Source organism: Salvelinus namaycush, chromosome 13, assembly GCF_016432855.1.
Source record: "Salvelinus namaycush isolate Seneca chromosome 13, SaNama_1.0, whole genome shotgun sequence".
NCBI classification, from domain to species: Eukaryota; Metazoa; Chordata; class Actinopteri; order Salmoniformes; family Salmonidae; genus Salvelinus; species Salvelinus namaycush.
In genome coordinates, this window is record NC_052319.1 from 7,914,647 (window position 1) to 7,927,786 (window position 13,140).

The following is a 13,140-nucleotide window of genomic DNA, read 5'->3' on the forward strand; positions in this document are numbered from 1 at the left end:
AGTCAGTATCTGATGTGTCCACCAGCTACATTAAGTACTGCAGTGCATCTCCTCCTCATGTATTGCACCAGATTTGCCAGTTCTTGCTGTGTGATGTTACCCCACTCTTCCATCAAGGCACCTGCAAGTTCCCAGACATTTCTGGGCGGAATGACCCCAGCCCTCACCCTCCGATCCAACAGGTCCCAGACGTGCTCAATGGGAATGAGATCCGGGCTCTTCGCTGGCCATGGCAGAACACTGACATTCCTGTCTTGCAGGAAATTACACACAGAATGAGCAGTATGGCTGGTGGCTTCGTCATGCTGGAGGTTCATGTCAGGATGAGCCTGCAGGAAGGGTACCACATGAGGGAGGAGGATGTCTTCCCTGTAACGCACAGCGTTGAGATTGCCTGCAACGACAACAAGCTCAGTCCGATGATGCTGTGACACACCGCACCAGACCATGGCGGACCCTCCACCTCCAAATCGATCCCGCACCAGAGTACAGGCCTCGGTGTAATTCTCATTCCTTCAAAGATAAACGCGAATCCGACCATCACCCCTGGTGAGACAAAACCGCGACTCGCCAGTGAAGAGCACTTTTTGCCAGTCCTGTCTGGTCCAGCGACGTGCCCATAGGTGACGTTGTTGCCGGTGATGTCTGGTGAGGACCTGCCTTACAACAGGCCTACAAGCTCTCAGTCCAGCCTCTCTCAGCCTATTGTGGACAGTCTGAGCACTGATGGAGGGATTGTGCGTTCCTGGTGTAACTCGGGCAGTTGTTGTTGCTATCCTGTACCTGTCCCGCATGTGTGATGTTCGGATGTACCGATCCTGTGCAGTTGTTGTTACACATAGTCTGCCACTGCGAGAACAATCAGCTGTCCGTCCTGTCTCCGTGTAGCGCTGTCTTAGGCATCTCACAGTATGGACATTGCAATTTATTGCCCTGGCCACATTTGCAGTCCTCTTGCCTCCTTGCAGCATGCCTAATGCACATTCACGCAGATGAGCAGGGACCCTGGGCATCTTTCTTTTGGTGTTTTTCAGAGTCAGTAGAAAGAACTCTTTAGTGTCCTAAGTTGTGACCTTAATTGCCTATGTGTCTTAACGACCGTTCCACAGGTGCATGTTCATTAATTGTTTATGGTTCATTGAACAAGCATGCGAAACAGTGTTTAAACTACAATGAAGATCTGTGACGTTATTTGGATTTGTACAAATTATCTTTGAAAGACAGGGTCCTGAAAAAGGGACGTTTCTTTTTTTGCTGAGTTTAGTTATCCTTCACGTAATCCCTTCTAATTTAGTGGGTTGGTTGATCATTGGCCTGCACCATAGAGGAGGAGGAGGAGGATGAAGACGGCACTAACATACACACATGCACACACATACAAACAGACATTCACACACGTGAAGATGTACAAAAGCACACACACAAACGCACAGACGCATAAACACACAAACATGCAGGCAGATCCACACACATGTATTAATGCACAAGCTCACTGAGTAAACACATGCGCATATTCTCAGAAATGCAGTTTGGGTCCACCCACTCTTGGGTGAAATGATGCAACATTGCAACAAAGCAAAAAAATCCCACCGCAAAACGATCTTAGCGGCTGGGATTTGCTGACACACACAGCACTTACAGTGTGTGTGTGTGTGTGTGTGTGTGTGTGTGTGTGTGTGTGTGTGTGTGTGTGTGTGTGTGTGTGTGTGTGTGTATGTGTAAGAGAGAGAGAGGCAGTGTGTGTGCATGCTTTGCAGACGTGTCGCTGACGGAAGGAGCTGCGCTGACGTAGCTGATGGAGATTGATTCCCTGGGATCGCTGGGTGAAGCCCATTGCATTGTGGGAAGGTATACTTGGCCATACATCAGACCTAAATCAGCCCCCATAGAGATTTGTCTATATTTCATACAGTATATACAGTGCCTTCAGAAAGTTTTCAGACCCCTTGACTTATTCCACATTGTTTCCACATCTTAAATTCATTTTTTTTTTTTTTTAAATCACTCACCTATCTACACACAATACCCATAATGACAAAGTGAAAATGTGTTTTTAGACATTTTTGCAAATCTATTGAAAATAAAATACAGAAATATCTAATTTACATAAGTATTCACACCCCTGAGTCATTACTTTGTAGAGCCACCTTTGGCAGCGATTATAGCAGTGAGTCATTCTGGGTAAGTCTGTAAGAGCTTTGCACACCTGGATTGTACAATATTTTCCCATTAAACTTATGAATATTCTTCAAGATCTGTCAAGTTGATTGTTGATCATTGCTAGACAGCCATTTTCAAGTCTTGCAATAGATGTTCAAGCCAATTTAAGTCAAAACTGTGACTCAGGAACATTCAATGTCATCTTGGTAAGCAACTCCAGTGTAGATTTGGCCTTGTGTTTTATGTTATTGTCCTGCTGAAAGGTGACTGTCTCGGAGTGTCTTTTGGAAAGCAGAATGAAGAAGGTTTTCCTATAGCTGTGGCTATAGCTGTATTCGGTTTATTTTTATCGTAAGGAACTCCCTTGTCTTTGTAATGACAAGCATACCCATAATATGATGTAGCCACCACCATGAAGATTAGACTACTGCAATGCTCTACTTTCCGGCTACCCGTATACAGCACTAAATAATCTTCAGTTAGTACTAAACACAGCTGCTAGAATCTTGACTTAGAACCCAAAAATTTGATCATATTACTCCAGTGCTAGCCTCTCTGCACTGGCTTCCTGTTAAGGCTAGGGCTGATTTCAAGTTTTTACTGCTAACCTACAAAGCATTACATGGGCTTGCTCCTACCTTCCTCTCCGATTTGGTCCTGCTGTGCATATTCTGAAACGTACGCTACGGTCACAAGATGCATGCCTCCTTATTGTCCCTAGACTTTCTAAGCAAACAGCTGGAGGCAGGGCTTTCTCAGACTCGGTCTCAATCTTTAAGTCTTTATTGAAGACTCATCTCTTCAGTGGGTCATATGATTGAGTGCAGTCTGGCCCAGGGGTGTGAAGGTGAACGGAAAGGCACTGGAGCAACGAACCGCCCTTGCTGTCTCTGCCTGGCCGGTTCCCCTCTCTCCACCGGGATTCTCTGCCTCAAACCCTATTACGGGGGCTGAGTCACTGGTTTACTGGTGCTCTTCCATGCAGTCCCTAGGAGGGGTGCGTCACATGAGTGGGTTGAGACACTGACGTGATCTTCCTGTCCATGTTGGCGCCCCCCTCAGGTTCGTGCCTGAAACATTTTGAAATCGGTGAGCAGTTTCCTTCCTCTCCAGTAACTGAGTTACCAAAGCCTAATTAGTAACTTCACCATGCTCAAAGGAATATTCAGCGTCTGGTTTTTTTTCTTTGCGAGGCATTGAAAACTCCCTGGTCTTTGTGGTTGAATCTGTGCTTGAAATTCACTACTCAATTGAGGGACCTTACAGACAATTGTATGTGTGGGGTAGAGAGATGGGGTAGTCATTCATTATTGAAGTGATTACGTGATTTGTTAAGCAAATTTTTACTCCTGAACTTATTTAGGCTTGCCATAACAAAGGGGCTGAATACTTTTTGACTCAAGACATTTCAGTTCTACAAACAAAATTCCACTTTGACATTATGGGATATTGGGTGTAGATTAGTGACACAAAATCTCAATTTAATCAATTTTAAATTTGGCTGTAACACAACAAAATGTGGAAAAAGCCAAAGGGTGTGAATATTTTCTGAAAGCACTGTACACACACACACACAGTAAAAAGCATAGCCACCATTTTAACACTGTACACAAATCAATAACTACATGTGTCTTCTCATTCCAATATGATGAAAACGTAATGAAAACCTGCTCCAGAGCGCTCAGGACCTCAAACGGGGGCGAAGGTGCACCTTCCAACAGGACAACGACCCTAAGCACACAGCCAAAACAACGCAGAAGTGGCTTTGGGACAAGTCTCTGGCTGTCCTTGAGTGGCCCAGCAAGAGCCCGGACTTGAACCCGATCGAACATCTCTGGAGAGACCTGAAAATAGCTGTGCAGCAAAGCTCCTCATCCAACCTGACAGAGCTTGAGAGGATCTGCAGAGAAGAATGGGAGAAACTATCCAAATACAGGTGTGACAAGCTTGTAGCATCATATCCAAGAAGAATCAAAGCTGTAATCGCTGCCAAAGGTGCTTCAACAAAGTACTGAGTAAACGGTCTGAATTCTTAAATGGGCAATAAAATGCAAATTAATTACTTAAAAATCATACAATGTGATTTTCTGGATTTTTGTTTTAGATTTTAGATTCCGTCTCTCACAGTTGAAGTGTACCTATGATAAAAAATTACAGACCTCTCTAGAAAAACCTGCAAATTCGGCAGTGTATCAAATACTTGTTCTCCCCACTGTATATATAGTGGCACACCAGGGAGTTTGGTCAAGACGTTTACACAGATCAGACACAATTGTATTAGCTTGGTTTCAAGGGTGTTTATTAAATAATAAACAAATAGAAAATAATAGGTCTCCTCCGGGATACCATCTTCTGGGCTCCGAAGTCTTGCTGTATCCTGTGGGGAATAAAACCGAGCTCCCAATATCCTTTGGTCAGGTCGAGGGTGCTGATGTACCGGGCCTTCCCCGGAAATCATTACAGAAGAACAGACTACCGTCCGGTTTGTGCACCACACGATGGGGCTGCAACCTGCGCTGTGGGATTATTCAATAAACCCCATCCTCAGCATAGCCTCCACTTCCTGCTTCATGGCCTTCCTTCGGGCCTCGAGGATCCGATTTGGCCACTAGCCATATGGCTGTCATCCATCGTCTCATCTCGCGGGGTTCCCACACCTCCTTGGCGAGGTCCAGTAGTTCACGTGGTCTCCTCCCGTAGAGGAGTTTGAAAGGGGAAAACCCAGTGGATGACTGGGGCACTTCTCGGAACGAGAACATTAGGTGGGGTAGTAGCTGGTCCCAGTTCTTCCCGTCCTGCTCGATGACCTTTCCGCAGCATTTGTTTTATTGAACCACTCGACGAGCCCATCCGTCTGCTGGTGAAAGACGGAGGTTCGGATCTGCTTGATCTGCAGAGAGCACACACATCTTTCATTAGGTGGTACATGAACTCAGTACCTTGGTCTGTCAGGATCTCGTTCGGGATGCCCATCCGGCTAAAGAGGTGGAACAGCTTCCGGGCGAATCCCTTGGAGACCACCGCCCGTAGGGGAATGGCCTCAGGATACAAGGTGGCATAATCTACTATTACCAAGATGTACCGGTGTCCTCATGCCGTTTTTACCAGGGGTCTCACTATGTCCATGGCAATGCGTTCAAAGGGCACCCCAGTGATCGTTAGGGGGACCAGCGGGTTTCGGAAGTGTGCTTTTAGAGCATTGATTTGACACTCCGGACAGCTGCGACAATAGTCTTCCACGGCCCTCCTCATCCCAGGCCGGTGGAACCGGGCGGTGATCCATTTCCGGGTCTTCTCCATTCCCAGGTGCACTCCCAACAGGTTGGTGTGGTCCAGCTGAAGAACCGTTCACATGAACCGTTCACACGTATATATACAGTTGAAGTCGGAAGTTTACATACACCTTAGCCAAATACATTTAAACTCAGTTTTTCACAATTCCTGACATTTAATCCAAGGAAAAATTCACCACTTTATTTTGAGAATGTGAAATGTCAGAATAATAGCAGAGAGAATGACTTATTTCAGATTTGATTTCTTTCATCACATTCCCAGTGGGTCAGAAGTTTACATACACTCAATTAATATTTGGTAGCATTGCCTTTAAAGTGTTTAACTTGGGTCAAACATTTTGGGTAGCCTTCCACACGTTTCCCACAATAAGTTGGGTGAATGTTGGCCCATTCCTCCTGACAGAGCTGGTGTAACTGAGTCAGGTTTGTAGGCCTCCTTGCTCGCACATGCTTTTTCAGCTCTGCCCACATATTTTCTATAGGATTGAGGTCAGGGCATTGTGATGGCCACTCCAATACCTTGACTTTGTTGTCCTTAAGCCATTTTGATTTCTTTTGATGAGCACTTGTTGCCTGCTTTTCCTTGCGGGCCAACTCATCTCAAACCATCTCAATTGGGTTGAGGTCGGGTGATTGTGGAGGCTAGCTCATCTGATGCAGAACTCCATCACTCTCCTTCTTGGTCAAATTGCCCTTACACAGCCTGGAGGTGTGTTGGGTCATTGTCCTGTTGAAAAACAAATGATATTCCCACTCAGCGCAAACCAGATCTAATGTCCATTGCTCGTGTTTCTTGGCCCAAACAAGTCTCTTCTTATTATTGGTGTCCTTTAGTAGTGGTTTCTTTGCAGCAATTCGACCTCCTCTGAAGAGTTCATGTTGAGATGTCTGTTACTTACATTTATTTGGGCTGAGATTTCTGAGGCTGGTCACTCTAATGAACTTATCCTCTGCAGCAGAGGTAACTCTGGGTCTTCCTTTCCTGTGGCAGTCCACATGAGAGCCAGTTTCTTCATAGCGCTTGATGGTTTTTGCGACTGCACTTGAAGAAACTTTCAAAGTTCTTGACATTTTCCATATTGACTGACCTTCATGTCTTAAAGTAATAACGGACTGTTGTTTCTCTTTGCTTATTTGAGCTGTTTTTGCCATAATATGGACTTTATATTTTACCAAATACGGCTATCTTCTGTATACCACCCCTACCTTGTCACAACAAATATATTTTGATTTGTTTAACACTTTTTTGGTTACTACATGATTCCATATGGTTATTTCATAGTTTTGATGTTTTCACTATTATTCTACAATGTAGAAAATAGTAAAAATAAAGAAAAACCATTGAATGAGTAAGTGTGTCCAAACTTTTGACTGGTACTGTACATGTGATAAATTAAAGGTAAAAAAAAACTTTTACAATGGGTTTTGAGAAGGCGGTGAGGATAGAAGACGCGAGGAATCAAGGAAATTGCAATTAAGATTCTCCCAATGACTTGTTTTCACACAGAGCTTACCAGTGGTTGTATGCCTGCAGGTTTAGTTTCCCTGGCGCTTTAAATTCTGATATACTGTGGAAAAACATTGAGCTTAGAAGAGAGAAGTTTCTAAAACAGCAGTATTACATCAAGACATGCACATAATGGATATAAATGAGCAGAATCACTCAAGCTTCATACGCACAAACTCCTGGGATTTCATGTGGATACTTTCAGCTCTATTTTTGGGTCCATAGTGAGAGAAGAAACACCAAGGTATAGAATATCAGGCTCTCTCTCTAATCGATTTCTACTATGAGGAGTGCCACCTGGCTCGGTCCCAAGACCGATGCCAGTTAACGAGATACCCTGTGCAACAAAACAAGAGCAGTGAGTCTGGACTATCAGAGGTGCATTGGCCTCCCAAAAGACCAATCACAGGGAGGCACAGTTGTGGAGTATTGCTGAGATGGCCAATGGCCTCTTTGGCACGGTGCGGATTTCAGCACGGGGTTGCAACACTATACCTCCCTTAGGGCGGCATGGAGAGAAGAGTGGGGCTAAAACAGACTACAGTCGCAGTGGGGATGGTGTGTGTCAGCATTTTTGGAGCCCTACTGTATAGAGATCTGTCCCACTGACCGACAAACCCATCTTGACCTCTGACCTTCCGTCTGGTCAAGTCTGTCTGGTAGCATTCAGAGGCTGGTTGCCCATTGGCTTCGCTTATATCCGTGGGGCGGGAGGGTTTCGGATCATTAAATATTGTGTGGATGAAAGGCGGGTGGGTGGCGGGCAGGTTGAACTAAGAGAAATCAAATACCTTTAAAAAATTGGTCTAAATGTATCATTCTTGTGTAATTTATATCTATAGGCTAAAAATCTTGATTCCTTTCCTTCATTATTTTAGGCTATCTAGCATTACTGCGTAAGCCTATGGCCTAACTGTATGCACATCAAATAACCTACAGGCAAATCGGCAAATGCTTTTGGGAACGCGCAGAAAAAGTTAATGTCGAGCACAGAGGCAAAAATAGTTTAATTCAATAAGAGAAAAGTTCGAAAATTGAGAGTTGAAAATAAAAACAAGTAACATTTGGGAAAGATTTGGTGAAGTGGTAAAAGAGGATGATATATGTGATGATTGTGAGGCGATATACAAATTTGACAGTCACAAGACGGAGACTTCAAATAGGCCTATGGCACGTCAAGGGAACTGTAGCCTACTGTTCAGATGGGTTAAATGGAAACTGAAATCTGGACAATCTGAAATCTATAGCCTCTCACATTAGCCTTCATATTAACTCCTGCAGAATTAATAATTTCTTGCAGTAAAATTATTCACCAAATGTAGGCTACATTTCGACTTGAACAGGAGCAGAGAAATACACTGAACAAAACTAGAAACGCAACATGTAAAGTGTTGGTCCCATGTTTCATGACCTGAAATAAAAGATCACAGAAATTTTCCATACGCACAAAAAACGTATTTCTCTCAACTTTTGTGCACAAATTTGTTTACATCTCTGTTAGTGAGCCTTTCTCCTTTGCCAAGATAATCCATTCACCTGACAGGTGTGGCATATCAAGAAGCTGACTAAACAGCATGATCATTACACAGATGCACCTTGTGCTGGGGACAATAAAAGGCCACTCTAAAATGTGCAATTGTCACACAACACAATACTACAGATTACTCAAGCTTTGAGGGAGCATGCAATTGGCATGCTGACTGCAGGAATGTCCACCAGAGCTGTTGCCAGAGAATTTTATATAAGTTTCTCTACCATATGTCGTTTTAGAGAATTTGGCAGTACGTCCAACAAGCCTCACAACCCTAGACCACGTGTATGGCGTTTTGTTGGTGAGCGGTTTGCTGATGTAAACATTGTGAACAGAGTGCCCCATGATGGCGTTGGGGTTATGGTATGGGCTGGGCAGGGCAGGCATAAGCTACGGACAACGAACACAATTGAGGTTTATCGATGGCAATTTAAATGCACACAAATACCGTGAGGAGATCCTGAGGCCCATTGCGAGGCCCATTTTTTAAAGGTTTCTCTGACCAGCAGATGCATATCTGTATTCCCAGTCATGTGAAATCCATAGATTAGGGCCTAATGAATTTATTTCAATTGACTGATTTCCTTATATGAACTGTAAAATCAATGTTAAAATCAATGAAATTGTTGCATGATGTGTTTATATTTTTCTTCAGTATAGGATTTCTTTCTTTCACATCTTAAGAGAATGCGAATGTCTGTAAAGGTGTGGTCTTTATCAGCATCATAAAAAGCTGATAGTATTTCAACCACATAAAATATGCATCCGAGCCAAACTGAAATCTTATCAGAAACATGTTGGATCGTTTTCACAGCTTTCTATTTCCTAACAACCGGTCAGATTTTGCACAGGAAATCATTCCTGTTTTTCTTGTGGGGGGTAATTGCATTTGATACCCGGTCCATAAAAGTCTTTGCTCCACGAAAGAAGCAGAAATGACAGGGAAAACGTTACCGATGTCAACTAGATCCTTCTATCAATGTATGACATTATTCTGGTGAGCAAAGGATTATTTAGTCTTATTTGGCAACATATACACAGAGTATATTAAGAACACCTGCTCGGTGAATCCAGGTGTAAGCTATGATCCCTTATTGATGTCACTTGTTAAATCCACTTCTATCAGTGTCGATGAAGGGAACGAGACAGGTTAAAGGATTTTTAAGCCTTGAGACAATTGAGACAAGGATTGGGTATGTGTGCCATTCAGAGGGTGAATGGAGAAGACAAAAGATTGAAGTGCCTTTGAACAGGGTATGGTAGTAGGTGTCAAGAACTGCAACGCTGCTGGGTTTTTCATGCTCAACAGTTTCCCATGTGTATCAAGAATGGTCCACCACCCAAAGGACATCCAGCCAGGGTTAGACTAGTGTTGAACGAACATGAGAATAGACAACATTCCTGTGATGCATTTTATAAATCAAGCTAGAATTTTGTTTTAATTAGACACTTTTTGATGTTTCAACTGCATTTTTAAGTCATGTTGATTATTAATATGGAAATGTAGTTAGAAGCGTATTTATTATACACAAAATATGTGTAATAGTGTCACATAATAATATTATTATTATTATTATTGTGTGTGGTGTTTGCGCCTGTTCATTGGAAGAATTGTAAATCCAATGTGAAAGGTTATAGGGTTTGCGTTGCAAAGTATTCAGATGAAAGGTGGCCATTTTATTGCCACCAATTGGTTGTAAATGTGGATGAATGCTACATCAGTCTATGGCTGAGCTGAGTTGAGCAGTGTGTCATTTTGGAGGATGATATGATTTATGAAATATGCCGCCATCGGAAGCTATCGCTTGTGTATCTTGGCTACATTGGTATTTACATTTGGTGAACATCGTTTGTCAATTTCAGTTTATTGACCTATCTATTGTATGGTGAACTTGGGCTTCATCAAGGTTAATTTGTGAGTAAATCTGGCTTTGATAATAGCCAGTGCCTACCCAGCCACTGACCTCACCACACACCGCTGGATATTAGATCCAAAATGGACCATGGCACAACTGTCTTCACTGGAGTAACGAATGAGACAAGAAAATATTCTGGACATTCCTCTTGAACTCTTGAGGTTTTCTTGCATTTTGGCTGTTGTTGCATTTGTGTGCTGTATCACAGCTGTTTGTCACATGACCATCACAACGTAATTAAACAGCTGGACATCAAATGCGCATCCAAGTATTATGCATAACTATTGAAGAATTACATTGGTGACAGTATTTATTTTGGTTGTAAGTATCAAGTTAAGGTGACTCTTCCGGGTTAGAAGCATTCGATTTTTTTATCACATACATTATTTTTGATTTGTGTGCCCATAAACTGTTTCCACGCTGTAACATAAGGAGACATTAACTGGTATGTTAAACAGTGCATTTCCGAGATCTCATTACAATAAACTGTCCGACAGCAAGATCCAGGATTCTTACAGGGTTCAAGTTCAATGTCTAATTTAACTGGTTAATGCTTATTCACGGACAAATCCGTGAATCCACCAACCATAAGAAAGGATTATTAAAACATTGTATTGAATGTAGCCATATTCCTCTGTTATATCTTAATGCAATGACATGAAAAAAAAATGTGGCTAATTATTATCAATAACTTATCAACAGCTGTACAAAAATGTTCCACCGCAGGATATCCTCACTGGTACCCTAGTTTATTTACACTTTATTTGGAAAGTTGGCAAGTGGGAGAACAGTAGGGACCCCGGTCTCAGTAGGAAAGTTGGACACAGGGGATTGAACCCCAGTCTCCAGTGGCTCTGCACATCAGTGCCTGTTTCTTTAAGTGTCACATTGCAGAAGAGTCAATCAAAGCTGTCAGATTGTTCTGACACCTGCAGTTCCCCTCGGGCATCACACCTGGGATGCAGTCACACACAATCCCACAGACACCCGAAAAGCCAAATCCCACGTCTGGGAAACAACATTGACTTGTTTGGTTTCTGCAGGACGACTACTTGTCACGTTCCTGACCTGTTTTCCTTTTTCTTGTATTTATTTAGTTGGTCAGGGCGTGAGTTGGGTGGGTTTGTCTATGTTTGATTTTCTATGTTGGGATGTTTGTGTTTGGCCGGGTATGATTCTCAATCAGAGACAGCTGTCAATCGTTGTCCCTGATTGAGAATCATACTTAGGCAGCCTGGGTTTCACGTGTGTTTTGTGGGTGTTTGTCTTCCGTGTAGTCGTTGTGCCACACGGGACTGTTTGTCGGTTTGATTTTCTATTTGTTATCTTGCTTCATATAGTGTTCAGTTCAATGCTAATAAATTATGGACACTAACCACTCCGCGTATTGGTCCGATCCTTCTCGCCTCTATGAAAGCCGTAACACTACGACTATCTTTCCATCTTTCCATGAAGATAAAGATCACTTTATTGGTCAATTGCAACCAAAATTTGGCTTCTGCTTTTAACCCAACCGAAAGACACACATACAGATTTTGGAGTGGGCTGCCACACTGGACACCCGGGGAGCTGTTGTCTCAAGTGCACAACGGCAGGGGATGGCATCGAAGAGTTGATCAAATCAAATCAAATGTTATTGGTCACATACACATGGTTAGCAGATGTTAATGCGAGTGTAGCGAAATGCTTGTGCTTCTAGTTCCGACCATGCAGTAATATCTAACAAGTAATCTAACAATCACAACAACTACCTTATACACACAAGTGTAAAGGAATGAATAAGAATATGTACATATAAATATATGGATGAGCGATGGCCGAACGGCATAGGCAAGATGCAGTAGATGGTATAGAGTACAGTATATACATATAGATGAGTAATGTAGGGTATGTAAACATTATATAAAGTGGCATTGTTTAAAGTGACTAGTGATACATTTATTACATCCAATTTATTATTATTAAAGTGGCTAGAGATTGAGTCAGTATGTTGGCAGCAGCCACTCAATGTTGGTGATGGCTGTTTAACAGTCTGATGGCCTTGAGATAGAAGCTGTTTTTCAGTCTCTCGGTCCCAGCTTTGATGCACTTGTACTGACCTCGCCTTCTGGATGATAGCGGGATGAACAGGCAGTGGCTCGGGTGGTTGTGGTCCTTGATGATCTTTTTGGCCTTCCTGTGACATCGGGTAGTGTAGGTGTCCTGGAGGGCATGGAAGTTTGCCCCCGGTGATGCGTTGTGCAGACCTCACTACCCTCTGGAGAGCCTTGCGGTTGTGGGTGGAGCAGTTGCCGTACCAGCCCGACAGGATGCTCTCGATTGTGCACCTGTAAAAGTTTGTGAGTGTTTTTGGTGACAAGCCAAATTTCTTCAGCCTCCTGAAGAAACCCTCCAGTTGCCAGCTCACTTCCCGACAGATTTTCCCATCGGACATGGGATTTGAATTAGCAACCCTCCGGTCGCTGGCTAGCCTCTCTAACCGCTAGGCTATCTGCCACCCTTGTTAAAGTGCCGGGCATCAGTAGACTGTTGGCCTCATTTTCCACCTTATATGTTGGGCACCAGGGCCTTGTTCAATACCTTTAGATTTGTAATGGAATGTTTCCTTTCACCAATCCAACCTTGTAAGATCTGTGATTACTTCAAGGAAGGAAGGAAGGTGTATTTTAAAAGTATCTCAACAGGCCCAGGTCAGCTAGATTATATCTCATTTCCTTCCACACACTGTCCCTC

The 13,140-nt window shown here is 43.1% G+C and overlaps 1 protein-coding gene across 1 annotated transcript in view; it reads right to left on the reverse strand.

Moving 5' to 3' along the window:
- LOC120057743 (histone deacetylase 4-like) overlaps window positions 1–13,140 on the reverse strand; it is a 143,734-nt gene that overhangs the window by 105,134 nt on the left and 25,460 nt on the right. Inside the window, exons 3-4 of the mRNA XM_039006222.1 lie at window positions 5,266–5,496; window positions 5,100–5,169 (exon numbers count right to left, since the gene is read on the reverse strand). Coding sequence (XP_038862150.1) covers window positions 5,100–5,169; window positions 5,266–5,496 — 301 coding nt within the window. The remainder of the gene's footprint in view (window positions 1–5,099; window positions 5,170–5,265; window positions 5,497–13,140) is intronic.